The 13,615-nt window shown below is 50.0% G+C and overlaps 1 protein-coding gene and 1 pseudogene across 2 annotated transcripts; both read right to left on the bottom strand.

The window, feature by feature from the left end:
- Positions 1–367: 367 nt before the first annotated feature.
- Positions 368–4,463, bottom strand: LOC115835838 (putative POM121-like protein 1). The gene is made up of 2 exons (XM_030815157.1): positions 3,140–4,463; positions 368–405 (listed from the first exon to the last, which is right to left on the bottom strand). Exons 1-2 carry the CDS (start codon positions 4,461–4,463, stop codon positions 368–370), a joined length of 1,362 nt encoding a protein of 453 aa, XP_030671017.1.
- Positions 4,464–10,434: 5,971 nt separating this feature from the next.
- On the bottom strand, positions 10,435–13,615 carry LOC100583679 (annotated as a pseudogene). Its single transcript, XR_004030955.1, has one exon. The product of XR_004030955.1 is annotated as an ankyrin repeat domain-containing protein 13C pseudogene (transcript).

Below are 13,615 nucleotides of genomic sequence, written 5' to 3'. Positions count from 1 at the left end.
TGCGATCTCGGCTCACTGCAAGCTCTGCCTCCCGGGTTTATGCCATTCTCCTGCCTCAGCCTCCCGAATAGCTGGGACTACAGGCGCCCGCCACCACACCCAGCTAATTTTTTTGTATTTTTAGTAGAGATGGGGTTTCACCATGTTATCCAGGATAGTCTCGATCTCCTGACCTCGTGATCCACCCGCCTCAGCCTCCCAAAGTGCTGGGATTACAGGCGTGAGCCACCGCGCCTGGCCACAAGAACTTTTATACCCACCCCTGAAAGAAAGCCCTGATTGCCTTCTGAAGAAGCAGTACAGGGACTAACACATGGGCTATCCCAGACAGCTCTGGAAAGATAAACAGAAAACAGAAAATGAAACGCTAAGCCCTTGAGGCCAAAATGCCCTTCCCCAGAGCAGCTGCCAGAAGACAGGGAGCAGGATCGGGTTGAAGGTCACTTCTGGGTGAGGGGGAGAATGGTCAGACCCGGGGCAGGGGTGTTGGAGCCTGGTTGGCCTCAATGGAACAGAAGAGAGCTGCTTCATGATGCTCAGCTGACAGGCTGAGCCTTGCATAACCCAAGTTCTCACGGTACAGAGAGGCCAGCCAGCGCGGGGACAAAGACACACACGCACTGAAATGGTTTCCTGGAAGACAGGGCCCAGTTGCATCTCTCAAATGGGACCAGATTGGAAGGGAGACCAGCTGCTTTGGGCAAATGAGGCCACTTCTGAATGAGCTCCCAAACTAGATGGTGCCGAGGGCCCTGGACCTGGCAGTTGGGCTGGACGTGGCACGGCCCTGTATTCCAGGAAACGGCATCTCAGTGCTTGTCTGGCCAGTTCTCCAAAAGAACCATCCACTGGCCATTTTTCCATTCCCCTCCTATGCACAGAATGGGCCGGGCCTGACCAGAAACTCTCCCTTAGAGTTTTCAGTCACTGCCAAAACTTGAGCCCAGCAATGAGGATGTGATGTTAAAATGTGACTCTGGGCCAGGCAGTGGCTCATGCTTGTCGACCCAGTGCTTTTGGGAGGCTGAGCTGGGAGGATCAATTGAGATCAACAGTTCAAGGCCAACCTGAGGAACATAGATCTCTACAAACAAAAACTAGCCAGCTCTGGTGACATGCACTGCTAGTCTCAGCTGCTCAGAAGGCTGAAGTGGCTTCAGCTCAGGAGTTCAAAGCTGCAGCTATGATCGTGCCACTGTATTCCAACATGAAAGACACAGCGAGACCATGTCTTGAAACAAGGAACAAATAAAGTAGGTATAGAAGAAACATACCTGAAAATGTCAGGCCTGGGTGCAGTGGCTCACGAGTGTAATCCCAGCCTTTGGGAAGCTGAGGTGGGTGGATCACCGGATGTCAGGAGTTGGAGACCAGCCTGGCCAACGTGGTGAAACCCCATCTCTACTTAAAAGTATGAAAACTAGCCAGGCGTGGTGGCATGCGCCAGGTATCCCAGCTACTCAGGAGGCTGAGGCAGGAGAATCGCTTGAACCCAGGAGGCGGAGGTAGCAGTGAGCCAAGATCACATCATTGCACTCCAGCCTGGGCGGCAAGAGCAAGACTCTGTCTCAAAAAACACAAACAAACAAAACAACATACCTGAAAATAAAATAAAAGCTGATACGACAAAGCCATAGCTAACCTACTACAGAATGGGGAAAAGTTGAAAGCATTTCCTCTGTAAACAGGAACAAGAGGAGGATGCCCATTCTCACCACTCCTATTTGATATCACACAATCAGGGAAGAGAAGACAATAAAAGGCATCCACACTGGAAAAGAGGACATCGAATTCTTCTTATCTGATGAAGATGTGATCTTGGATCTAGAAACATGTAAAGGCTCCACCAGAAAACCCCTAGACCTGATAAATAAATTAATACAGTCATTTGCAGAATACAGAATCAACAACAACAACAACAAAATCAGCAGCATTTCTATACACCAATAATGGTCTGGTTGGGAAAGAAATTAAGAAGGCAATCCCATTTACAATAGCAACAACATGGAAAAATGTATGCCACAGAAGAAATTTCCCAAGGAGGTGAAAGATTTCTACAAGGAAAACTACAAAACACTGATGAATATATTTAAGAGGACAGAAAGAAATGGACAATCATTTCATGCTCATGGAAGGAATTCACAGCATTAAATTGACCATACTGCCCGAAGCAGTCTAGAGATTCAATACAACCCCTACCAAAATACCAATGTCATCACTCACAGAATTGGAAAGTCCTACAATTCATAAAAAGGAACCAAAAAAGAGCTCAAAGACCCAAAGTCATGCTCAGCAAAAACAACAAAACTAGAGGCATCCCATTTCACTGCAAATTAGAACTACAAAATTTTTGACAAGTGCATAGTATCCAAAATAGTATAATCCTAGCATAAAACTAGACACTTAGATCAGTGGGACAGATGAGAGAACCCAGAAAGACAGACACATATTCACAGCCAATTGATCTTTGACAGAGCCGACAGAAACACACACTGGGGAAAGGACACCCTCTTCAATGAATGGTACTAGGAGGGCTGGATGGCCACATGCAGAAGAATGAAACTGGACCCTTATCTCTCAGCATATAGACAAATCACTTCAAGATAGATTCAAGACTTAAATGTGAATGTTAAGATACGAAAGTACAAAAATCTTGGAAGGAAACCTAGAGAAAACTCTTCTGGATCTCACTGTAAGCAAGGAATTTCTGACGGGCTCAAAAGCCCCACATGGAGAAGGATGAGCTGGAGGATGGCCCACTGGACCTGTGTCCAGCAGAACTCCTGACAGCACATGAGGGAGCCTTAGAGGCCAGGTTCCTCCTTGCTGTGCCCACGCGGGAAGTGGGGTTGCTAGGGTCAGAAGCCGGTCCAGACTTGCACGTGAAGCCTGCCTTGTTTGCAGTGGCACTGGATCCCGGACTTGCAATTGCGGGCGTCGGCTTAAATGGTCCCCCAGGGATGTGATGGAAAGTAAAGACAAAAGTGCCACCCAACAGAGTTGCTCCCCGTGCCAGGTCCTGTGGTCACCATGGAAGTGTGCTGCCTTGGGGGCCCCCTGGTGTTCAGGCCCCACCCCCCCGTGCCCTATTACCATCGGGCCTTTCTCTTTAAAGGGTTTCTTCTGACAGAATGCAGACCTGGGCCCACCTCTGTACTGTCAATTTCCATGGGTGTGGCTGGAGGGCTAGAACTGGCTCCAGAATGCAGACCTGGGCCCACCTCTGTACTGTCAATTTCCATGGGTGTGGCTGGAGGGCTAGAACTGGCTCCAGAAGTGCCAGGCCTTGGGCTTCTCATGCCCACATCCATGCTTGCAGCTAGGAAGGGGACAGGAATCAGCGAGGTGACCTGGGCTGAGTCCCGGGAGTGGGAAGAGGTGGCAAGAAGGGGATGTGAGGAGGAGAACAGGGAGGCTGATGGTCTGCGCTTCCTCCCAGACACAGGAGCTGTGGAGGGGACCTCTGCAGCAGATGTTAGGGGGGCCACTGGGCCCAGGCAGTCTTGGGACTTGTGTCTCTCCTGCTGTGCATCCATACTGGGTGCTTTAGAGACAGCAGGCAGACCAGAAGCCCCTGTTGCAAGTGAGGACAAAGTGTGGGCAGGCCATGAGGGTCTGCAGTCCCAGATGGCCTTGGGCTCGCCCCGCAGTACACTGTTGATGCGCTCGAACGCAGCCTCCTTCTCCCGGTCCAGGTCTTCAGCAGTGACCCGGAACCCCAGCTCTAAGGGAGGCGGCAGCATCAGGGGCTCCCCTCGCCTGCGTGGCCGCAGGGGAAACTTGCGTCTACGGGGCCTAGACGCCTGGGATCTGGGGGAGCCATTCCTGGTGGCGAGTGTCTGCCCTGGTGCTATATCTGCTGCCTTTTCATACCGGGTGTGACCCGAAGAGACAGCCTGAGGCCTGTCCTCACTCGCTGTCTTTGAGGACCTGATGGTCAGCTGGCAGTGGGATGAGGCTGACCCCCTCCTCCGCTTTAGCCACGGGAAGCCTCCCATGGAGCTGTAGGAGCTCGAGATGGCATTGCGTTTGGTGCCCGAGCTCGTCCAGGAGGTCTGGGATCTCTCGTGATATGTGACTTCTGACCTCTGGGCATGGAGGTCTCTCTGCAGAGGCCCGGGCCTGGGCACAAAGGGAGAGAGGCCTCCATTGTCCCGCAGGGGCCTAAATTCAGAGCGTGCATCCCCGGTGACCTCGGGGACTCTTCTCTGATAATCAGGACTCTCTTGGACTCTAGGGTCCTTGTCCTGCTCAGGCATCCCTGCCCCGCTCTCCTTGAGGGCCCTCAACACTACCTTCCCTGGACACAAGTGTGGGGACAGCCAGGTGTTGCGGGCCCCAAAGGGGTGACTTCCTGCTCCTGGGCCCCACAGAGAGTCCTTGTGCTCAGTGCAGTGGCTGAGCTGGAGGATGCCCTGGAACTTGGAGCACACAGTACTGGCTTGCTGTGGTACCTGTGCCATGAAACCGAAGGCAGGATCACCAGGAATGAACACAGAGCTCGCAGGATCACGGAAAACCTTCTTACAGTTGTCTGGATAGCACTGATGCCAAGTGTCTGGGTGCTTGTAGGATGGCCTGCCACTCAGTCGAGGGGCAGGAGCAACGGGGAGATCCCACAAGCAAAGTGAACTGGGGGATGGGCTGAACGGGCTCCAGGCAACTGAGCCCTACTGGCAGGTCCTCGGCCTGGGCCCGGACAGGAATGAGGGGCACAGAGTGCCCAGGTAACCGCTCCTGGGAGCAGTGGGGAACCGTCGTTTTTGAACTCTCGAGAGCTGGGCGCTGAGCGTCCACGTCGAGCTGCCAATTCGGCCAACCGCTAAGCCAGCAGTTTCTTCTGTTGCCGGGCAACGCGCCTTTTAAACCCGAGGGAGTGGCTGCGCGTGCAAAGAACCGGCGCGAGTGGCGGAGCGACCTTAACGGATTAGCGCGGCAAGTTTGCCGGGCAATGCATCTTTTAAAGCTGAGGCAGTGGGTGCGCGTGCACAGAATGGCGCGAGTGACAGAGCGACCTTAACGGATTAATTAGCGCTGCAAGGTACCCGTGCAAGATACCTGCCGGAAACGACGGCCGCGGGCGTGGGGGCGGGGGCGCATGGAAGAGGTAGTGGAAGGAGAGACCCGGGCACAAAGGTCGCGGGAAGAACAGGTGCCCACAATGGCTGCAGATCTGTCCGTGGATCACTGAAGATTCCTGCTGTCCTGCTGAGGTGGAGATTGCAGTGAGCTGAGATCGCACCATTGCACTCCAGCCTGGGCAACAAGAGCAAAACTCCGTCTCAAAAGAAAAAAAAGAAAAAGAAAAAAAAGAGTACCCGGCGTGGTGTCCTATACCTATAATCCTAGCACTTTGGAAGGTCGGGGCGGACGGATCACGAGATCAGGAGTTGGAGACCAGCCTGGCCTGTACTCCCAGCTACTCCGGAGGCTGAGGCAGGAGAATGGCGTGAGCTCGGGAGGCGGAACTTGCAGTGACCCGAGATCTCGCCACTGCACTCCAGCCTGGGTGACAGTGCGAACCTCCGTCTCAAAAAATAAATAAATAAATAAATAAATTAATAAATAAATAAATAAAATAAAAAAGACAGAGAGAGAGACAGAGAGAAAATGGTTTATTAATTTAATTCACTTTTATGCCTGTGTTCTTCAATTTGCTTAGGAAACACCCACACTTGAGAGCTGGGACTGTGGCCCTGATTGTGGACATGAAATATATGGTTCCTTGCAAAAAACAGAAACTCAATAATTACGATTTAGTTGAGCTAGAAATCCATTTGGTTTCTTCCATATTTTTCCAAAATTTTCATCTTTTTTTTTTTGAGATGGAGTTTCGCTCTTGTTCCCCAGGCTGGAGTGCAATGGCGCGATCTCAGCCCCTGCTGGCAATGGCGGGAGGCTGGGGGACGCTCGCGGGATAGGTACTGGAAGGAGAGGCGCGCGCACAAAAGGCATGGGAAGACCTGGCGCGCACAATGGCTGCAGATTCGCCAGTGGATCACTGAAGATGCCTGCTCTCCCGCTGAGGCGGGGATACAGTGAGCTGAGATCGCACCATTGCACTCCAACCTCGGCAACAAGAGCAAAACTTCGTCACACACACACACACACACACACACGAAAGAAAGAAAAAGTAGTGGCTAGGCGTGGGGGCTCACGCATCCCAGCACTTTGGGAGGTCGGGGCGGGCGGATCAGGAGATCAGTAGTTGGAGACCAGCCTGGCCAACATAGTGAAACCCCGTCTCTAGTAAAAATACAAATTTAGTCAGACATGGTGGCACGCTCCTGTAGTACCAGCTACTCGGGCGGCTGAGACAGGAGAATCACTTGAACCTGGGGGCGGGGCAGGGATTGTGATGCGTCGAGATCGTGCCACTGCACTCCAGCCTGGACAACAGAGCTAGACTCTGTCTTTTTTTTTTTTTTTTTGAGACGGAGTCTCCCTCTGTCGCCCAGGCTGGATTCCAGTGGCCTGATCTGGGCTCACCGCAAACTCCGCCTACCAGGTTCACGCCATTCTCCTGCCTCAGCCTGGGGAGTAGCTGGGACTACAGGCACCCGCCACCACACCCAGCTAATTTTTTGTATTTTTAGTAGAGACGGGGTTTCACCGTGTTAGCCAGGATGGTCTAGATCTCCTGACCTCGTGATCAGCCCGCCTCGGCCTACCAAAGTGCTGGGATTAAAGGCGTGAACCACCGCGCCCGGCCGAGTCTCTGTCTTAAAAAAAAAGGCCGGGCGCGGTGGCACTTTGGAAGGCAGAGGCGGGCCGATCACGAGGTCAGGAGTTGGAGACCTGCCTGGCCAACATAGCGAAACCCCGTCTCTACTAAAACTACAAAAAATGAGCCGGGCGTGGTGGCGGGCGCCTGTAGCCCCAGCTACTCCAGGGGCTGAGGCAGGAGAATGGCGTGAACTCCGGAGGCAGAGCTTGCAGTGACCTGAGATCTCGCTACTGCACTCCAGCCTGGGTGACAGTGCGAACCTCCGTCTCAAAATAAATAAATAAATAAGAGACAGAGAGAAAAAGATTTATTAATTTAATGCACTTTTATGCCTGTGTTCTTCAGTTTGCTTAGGAAACACCCACACTTGAGAGCTGGGACTGTGGCCCTGATTGTGGACATGAAATATATGGTTCCTTGCAAAAAACAGAAACTCAATAATTACGATTTAGTTGAGCTAGAAATCCATTTGGTTTCTTCCATATTTTTCCAAAATTTTCATCTTTTTTTTTTTGAGATGGAGTTTCGCTCTTGTCCCCCAGGCTGGGGTGCAATGGCGCGATCTCAGCACCTGCTGGCAATGGCGGGAGGCTGGGGGACGCTCGCGGGGTAGGTACTGGAAGGAGAGGCGCGCGCACAAAAGGCATGGGAAGACCTGGCGCGCACAATGGCTGCAGATCCGCCAGTGGATCACTGAAGATGCCTGCTCTCCTGCTGAGGCGGGGATTACAGTGAGCTGAGATCGCACCATTGCACTCCAACCTCGGCAACAAGAGCGAAACTTCATCTCACACACACACACACACACACACACACACGAAAGAAAGAAAAAATAGTGGCTAGGCGTGGCGGCTCACGCATCCCAGCATTTTGGGAGGTCGGGGCGGGCGATCAGGAGATCAGTAGTTGGAGACCAGCCTGGCCAACATAGTGAAACCTCGTCTCTAGTAAAAATACAAATTTAGTCAGACATGGTGGCACCCGCCTGTAGTACCAGCTACTCGGGCGGCTGAGACAGGAGAATCACTTGAACCCGGGGGCGGGGCAGGGATTGTGATGCGTCGAAATCACGCCACTGCACTCCAGCCTGGGCAACACAGCCAGACTCTTTTTTTTTTTTTTTTTTGAGACGGAGTCTCCCTCTGTCGCCCAGGCTGGATTCCAGTGGCCTGATCTCGGCTCACCGCAAGCTCCGCCTACCAGGTTCACGCCATTCTCCTGCCTCAGCCTCTGCAGTAGCTGGGACTACAGGCGCCCGTCACCACACCCGGCTAATTTTTTGTATTTTTAGTAGAGACGGGGTTTCACTGTCTTAGCCAGGATGGTCTCGATCTCCTGGGCTCGTGATCAGCCCGCCTCGGCTCACACCAGAGTGAGAGTTGGTGGGTGCCCTAGCCCTGGCAGGATCTGGCATTTTGTTGGTCGGAGAGAGGAGGCGGCACCCACTGGGGCTCGGGCAGCCATCCCGGCTACCCCCGCCCCGGCCCGCCAGGAGAGGAGGGAAGCCTTGAAGTGCCAGGCCTTTGAATCGCCCACCTCCATGGCAACGCGTGGGCACAAAGGGCCGGGCCGGCGAGCAGGCGGCGGCTGCGCAAGCTGGAAGGAGGAAGGGAATCTTTTATTTATGGGGAGGGAGAGTCGGGGAGCCAGGCTGCGCCCACGCTCAGGCCAGGCCGCAGTCTTGAGGCTGGGCCCTCTGACCCATAGCCAGGGCCTCTGTGCAGCACCCACCCACACATCCCTGACCCTCCGGGCCCGGCTGGGTGGACGGAGCATGGGCAAATGGAGGGCAGAATGGAGTGAGCGTCCAGCATGCACCCAACCTGGAGAGCGGCCCAGAGGGTCCCCTGGGAGCCTGCCATCCTCCATACCCCAGTCTCTGTGATGTGGGCACCCAGGCAGATACCATGCTGAGAGCCAGCTGGGCCTGCAGTGAGGAAACGCAGCCCAAAGCAGACTGCAGAGCTGGAAATCACGTGGGGCTGCTGCCATAGGCTCTGAAGACAGGACAGGAGACCGGGAGGGGCCACCAGTGCCAAGGCCCTGAGGCAAGCCGGAGCTGGGAGCATCTGAGGATGGGCATTAGCGCGGGGCTCCAGGGTACAGCCAGTCCACTGCAGGCAGCCTGGCCTCCCCAGAGACCCAGCCACGGCTCCTCACCTTGGACAGGGGACCCTGGGCCTTGGGCATCAAATGACCTGCCTGCCGTGGTGGAGGCTGCCACACCAGGATGCCGGCCTACAGCCTCCAGTGGCCCATCCCCACCTTCCCAAGCCCCTCCCCTCATGGCTCACACCCTGTTCCCTGAACCCCCAAATATGGGAAATGGCACCTATTGTGCCCCAGCGGGGGAATTCTGACCCCAGACCCTGGGGGCAGTGCAGAAACTACCACTGAATCAGAGATTTTATTTCATCTAAAAATATCTGAGCCAGAATGAAAGGAGCGGGGAAAGGGTCCCATGGCTGCTTCCCCCAGCCCCACCCTCCACAGGCCCTGGTCCCTCGCAGCCCCCATTTCCTTTCCTTGAGAATGTCTAAAGTGGGGCAATATTTTATGAAATTGGAGGCACCGCGTTGGAAATTCCAAACCCGTGTGTACGATGAGCTGCACGCACCTTTCGAACCTGCCCTTGTTTTGAGCTGAGGGAAGCGGAGGGTGCAGGAGATGCCCACTCCAGAGGCCCTGGGTGTGCGTGAGGAGCCCTGAGGCTGGGCCGAGCCGCTTGTGGGAGGCACTGTGCCCCCTTCCCCCAAGATCGGGGCCTGGGTGCCCAGGACACTACAGACCTTTTGGGGAGCCTGGGGGTTGGGAAGCCTAGAGCTGGGACCCACAGGCCAGAGTCTGAGTTTTCTTTTCTTTTTTTTTTTTTTTTTTTTTACTGTGAAAAGTTTATTTGCATCGATTAATTCCTTTTTTTCACCATCATAAGAGAGATTGACATTTGTTTGCTCTTTGTGATCAGAGAAAAGACATTTTGGAATGGATAATCTGTTTCTACCATTCTTTAAAGAAAAAAGCTTTAAAGACAAAATTCAAGTGCAAAAATTTCCAGTAGTCTTCCTACCTCCAGTGTACCCCAGCAAAATATTCATAGCTGTGCTGTTAGGAAATTAATCAACCACAAGCTTCAATTACCCACGTTTTTTTCCTCCCTAAGGTGTCTGTACTTATGAAAACATATATAGCATATTCCTGAAAGTATACCATATTCCTACAAAGTAAGGGAGCCTAGAAGCAACAGTGATCACTGCCTTTCAGTGTCTCCAACCCCACGTAACCACTGATAGGATAACTCAGTCTCTAAGTCATTTGATCTACCCATTTCCTAAATAACAGGGATCAACTTCTATTCAACAAAGCTAGTCCGGGTTTACTAACACGTTCCCCCAAAATTCAATAGGTCCATGTAAGGTAGTAATTAGGTCTTTCAGTTTTTAACTATGATTATTTTTCTTCATTATAAAATGTATTTAATGTCAACATATGCAATGCATGTATCAGTATGGAAGATGCGGCTTTGAAGATGTTTATTTAAAATTTTTCTTACGGTTTATGCTTTGGATTCTTAAGTCATATTTTCAGTAAGGGTCTCTAAACTCCTTTCAAAGTACCTAAAATCCTGGAAAAAGTTTTAAGCTACTGGTCAGTCTAAAAAACTTGACAGATGCATTCTTAAGACATTTATCAGGATACATTTTAAAAACATCGATCTAAGAAAGCTCTTTAATACATGATACTTTATAACTGTTATACATTAATCCCCCTAATTTATTTTCATACTTGGACCTTCAAACCATCTTGGAATAAATAAGAAAAATTTTAAGTGCAAAAATGAGTAATACATGTTTTTATCACTTTGGAGACAATGAAATCAATATTTTCCTTGATTTAAAAAAAAAATAGGAGTAATCAATCTTGTGTATACTTCTGGACCTTAACTTGTAACAAATATATTCTGTTAGCATATAAAATGTTTTTATCTTATTTTGAAGTGATTAAATATGTAGGGTTGTCTAAAATATGTGTATTGTTTTTTAAAACTGACACCAATGCATCCATATTCTACTAAAAACAAAATAATCAGACTGATGTGCACTTATTAGGAAGCAAGTTTAAAAATTTGGAATTTTTTTAAAGTGCTGAGATTTGGAAGAGGAATACTTTAAACATGCTAACCATTACCTTATGATGAACGTAACAAGGACTCAAACTCGAGTTTAGAAAAAAAAAATAGAGGTTCTATGAAAGGAAGATTAGTAACAAACATTCAGGTAAAAACAAATAGCACCACAATGAATTGCACTAAGGTGCTAAAGGAGGTACCTTATTCCCTGCAGAGTGAACGCTCCTTCTGAAATGTATTGCAACATATAAATGCAATTGTTTAATGGTTACCATTTGGTTCATTCATCTACAGAAAATTGCATTCCTTCTAGTTCATTATATTGAACAAACATTCAAATTACTGAACTATACATAATGTTACATAGTTTACATTTTATGAAAACAAAGCTCGAAGGAATATTTATAAATGTCACCTTGCATAAAGATGACAAGTTTAAAGGGGCTCCATATCTCTTAAGACATTTAATTTACGTTAATGGTCCAGGAGTGTTTTAGATATAGATATAGATATATTTATATGCATATATATTTCAACAAGAAGTGTAAAAATTTTTAAAAACAAATCACAGCACTCAGAGCTGCTTTACATACGAAGGTCTTAGGGTCATTAATGTGTCAAACTATTACAATTATAATATGTATATTTTTAAAAAGACCAAAAATGGCACATCAGAAAACTCGCTGAAATTCTTAGTAGAGGCCCATTTCACTGTATCATATTACTGATGTGTCGATTCAATGTGCAATTCCCTTTTCTTCACTGAGAGCATTTGTCCCTTCTATTTGGATCCACTTCTAGGGTCTCTGAATTTTCTTTCCTTGGTTAGACGGCATCCTTTTCCACGTCAGTTAAAGATCAGGAAAACGGCTTGGGTCTTCCTTGTAGTCATCAGGTGTAGTAAAGATGGAGCCATCAAATTCATCGTATCGAAACTCCTGAAAAGTCACAGTGGCTGTGATTGTGGGAAACACAGGTATATCTAATTTTACAGGAAAGCCTGGAGGAAGCTTCATCTGAACAAATTCTCTAAGCTTGTTAAAGTGCTTGAAGGGAGCTATTACTTCTAAAACATTCAATAACAACTCTATCCCTAAGGGAAATTCCTGGCTCATGGCTATCGTAGCTTTAAACGTTTTCTTACTCTCTTTGCACACCAATTCTCTACCCAGATGAGGAGCTTTTCCATTTTCAGCAGATATATATTCTTCCCATGTAATAGTGTTCTGAGGAGGAGGTGTAAGAGACTGTCTTCGAATCGGCTCAAAATTCTGTTCCATTATGTTTCCACCTTTACTCAAACTCTCCATGATGGCCTTATTTCAAAGAATATCCTCTTCACTGAGATGTTCTCTTCTTTTCCTTGATTCTAAAACAAGTCCATTCACCAGATAAAAGTCTGCCAAAAAGTTTCCTACTCTTTCTGTTTTATCTTCCCGAAAAAGCCATCCTGTCTGGGCACGCGTGAAAGAAATTGATTTTGTTGATAAAGTTGCAGAGTAAATATCACTGCTCATTAAAATATCAACCTCTTCTTCTGTTTCCATCTCTGATTCCTCATGATGTATTCGCTGATAAACTTTTTGTTCATTGTCTAATACTACAAAAGATTCAGAGGGCGCCGCATCCCCATTGAAAATGAAGCTTAGATCCCCTCGTTGGCACTTCATGTCAGTAAAGTCTATGAGAGTTGTGTCAAGCCTGATATTGATACCTTGTTTGTATATTTTACATGCATCGGAAGGCAGAATTCGGGAAAGTAAAGGCACCCAGCTTTGAAAATCCCAGTGAAGTTCTAGATAAAAGTCACCTAGCTCTTTCAGGGCTTTTAATAATCGAGGTCGTTTTTCTTCAACACTTTCCCTGGATTGCTGCTTAAGCTTCCTCAAAAGAGCTGTAATCATCTGTCTATCTCCATAGCTGATGGCTTCCGCCAGAGGGCTCCATCCCTGAGCATTTTTCACCTTGACTGGAGCATTGTGAGCCAAAAGTAAATGGGCACATTCTTTATTTCCTAACATCACAGCAAGGTGTAAAGGAGTATTTCCGTGATTATCTTTCTGTCCGATATTGTGCGTGCGGATGAGAGAGGAGAGTCTCCTCACATCCCCCTTGAAGACGCACTCGTGCACCGGGTAGTGTGCGGGGCAACTGCCTCCATCCGCGACGACAGCAACGGGGTTGGTGCCGGCCAGAAGGGCCGGGGACTGGGAGGTGGCAGTCACGGAGGAATTGTGCAGCGGCAGAGCCGGGGCGCCGGGGGGATTGGAGGAGGCCGGAGCTGCCTTCAGCTGGAGCCGGTGGTGATGGTTACTGAAGATCTTATGACAAGCTTTGCCGCCCTTGCCAATCCTGCTTCTGGTAAAGGTGCCGCCGAGGGCAGCCGCCGCTTCCTCATCCCCGGGCTCCAGCAGGTCCCCTTCTTCTTTGCTGGGCTTGTGGTCCCTCCGCAGTGAGCGGATCTTCTCCCCGGTCATCGCCGCCGCCAGGGGCAAGGGGGGGAATCGGGAGGCTCACCGCTGGCGACGGAGCTGGCGCTGCGGCAGCACAAGGCGATTAGAGCGGTGGCCAAGAGCCTCCAGCGCAGCATGAACTCCCACTGAGCCCCCGAGCCTGGGACAAACGCATCTCCCGGGGAAGAGCCGGCTCTCGCCTAGGCACGAAGGGACGAGCGCTCGCCGAGGGGAGCTAGAGCTCAGGTGCCCACGACACCAGGATCTCAGTCTCGCCGTCGCTGCCTCACACCGAAAAACAGGGCACGG

This window comes from Nomascus leucogenys, chromosome 7b (genome assembly GCF_006542625.1).
Source record: "Nomascus leucogenys isolate Asia chromosome 7b, Asia_NLE_v1, whole genome shotgun sequence".
In the NCBI taxonomy this organism is placed as follows: domain Eukaryota; kingdom Metazoa; phylum Chordata; class Mammalia; order Primates; family Hylobatidae; genus Nomascus; species Nomascus leucogenys.
This window is presented reverse-complemented; position numbering and strand designations above follow the sequence as displayed.

What these genes read in the sequence shown, in the direction of transcription:
- LOC115835838 (XM_030815157.1), bottom strand. Translation starts at nt 4,463, where the DNA reads ATGGCACAGGTACCACAGCAAGCCAGTACTGTGTGCTCCAAGTTCCAG. An exon ending in CAGTACAGAGGTGGGCCCAG is followed by an intron (nt 406 to 3,139) that starts GTCTGCATTCTG and finishes GTCTTCTGGCAG; the next exon opens with CTGCTCTGGGGAAGGGCATT.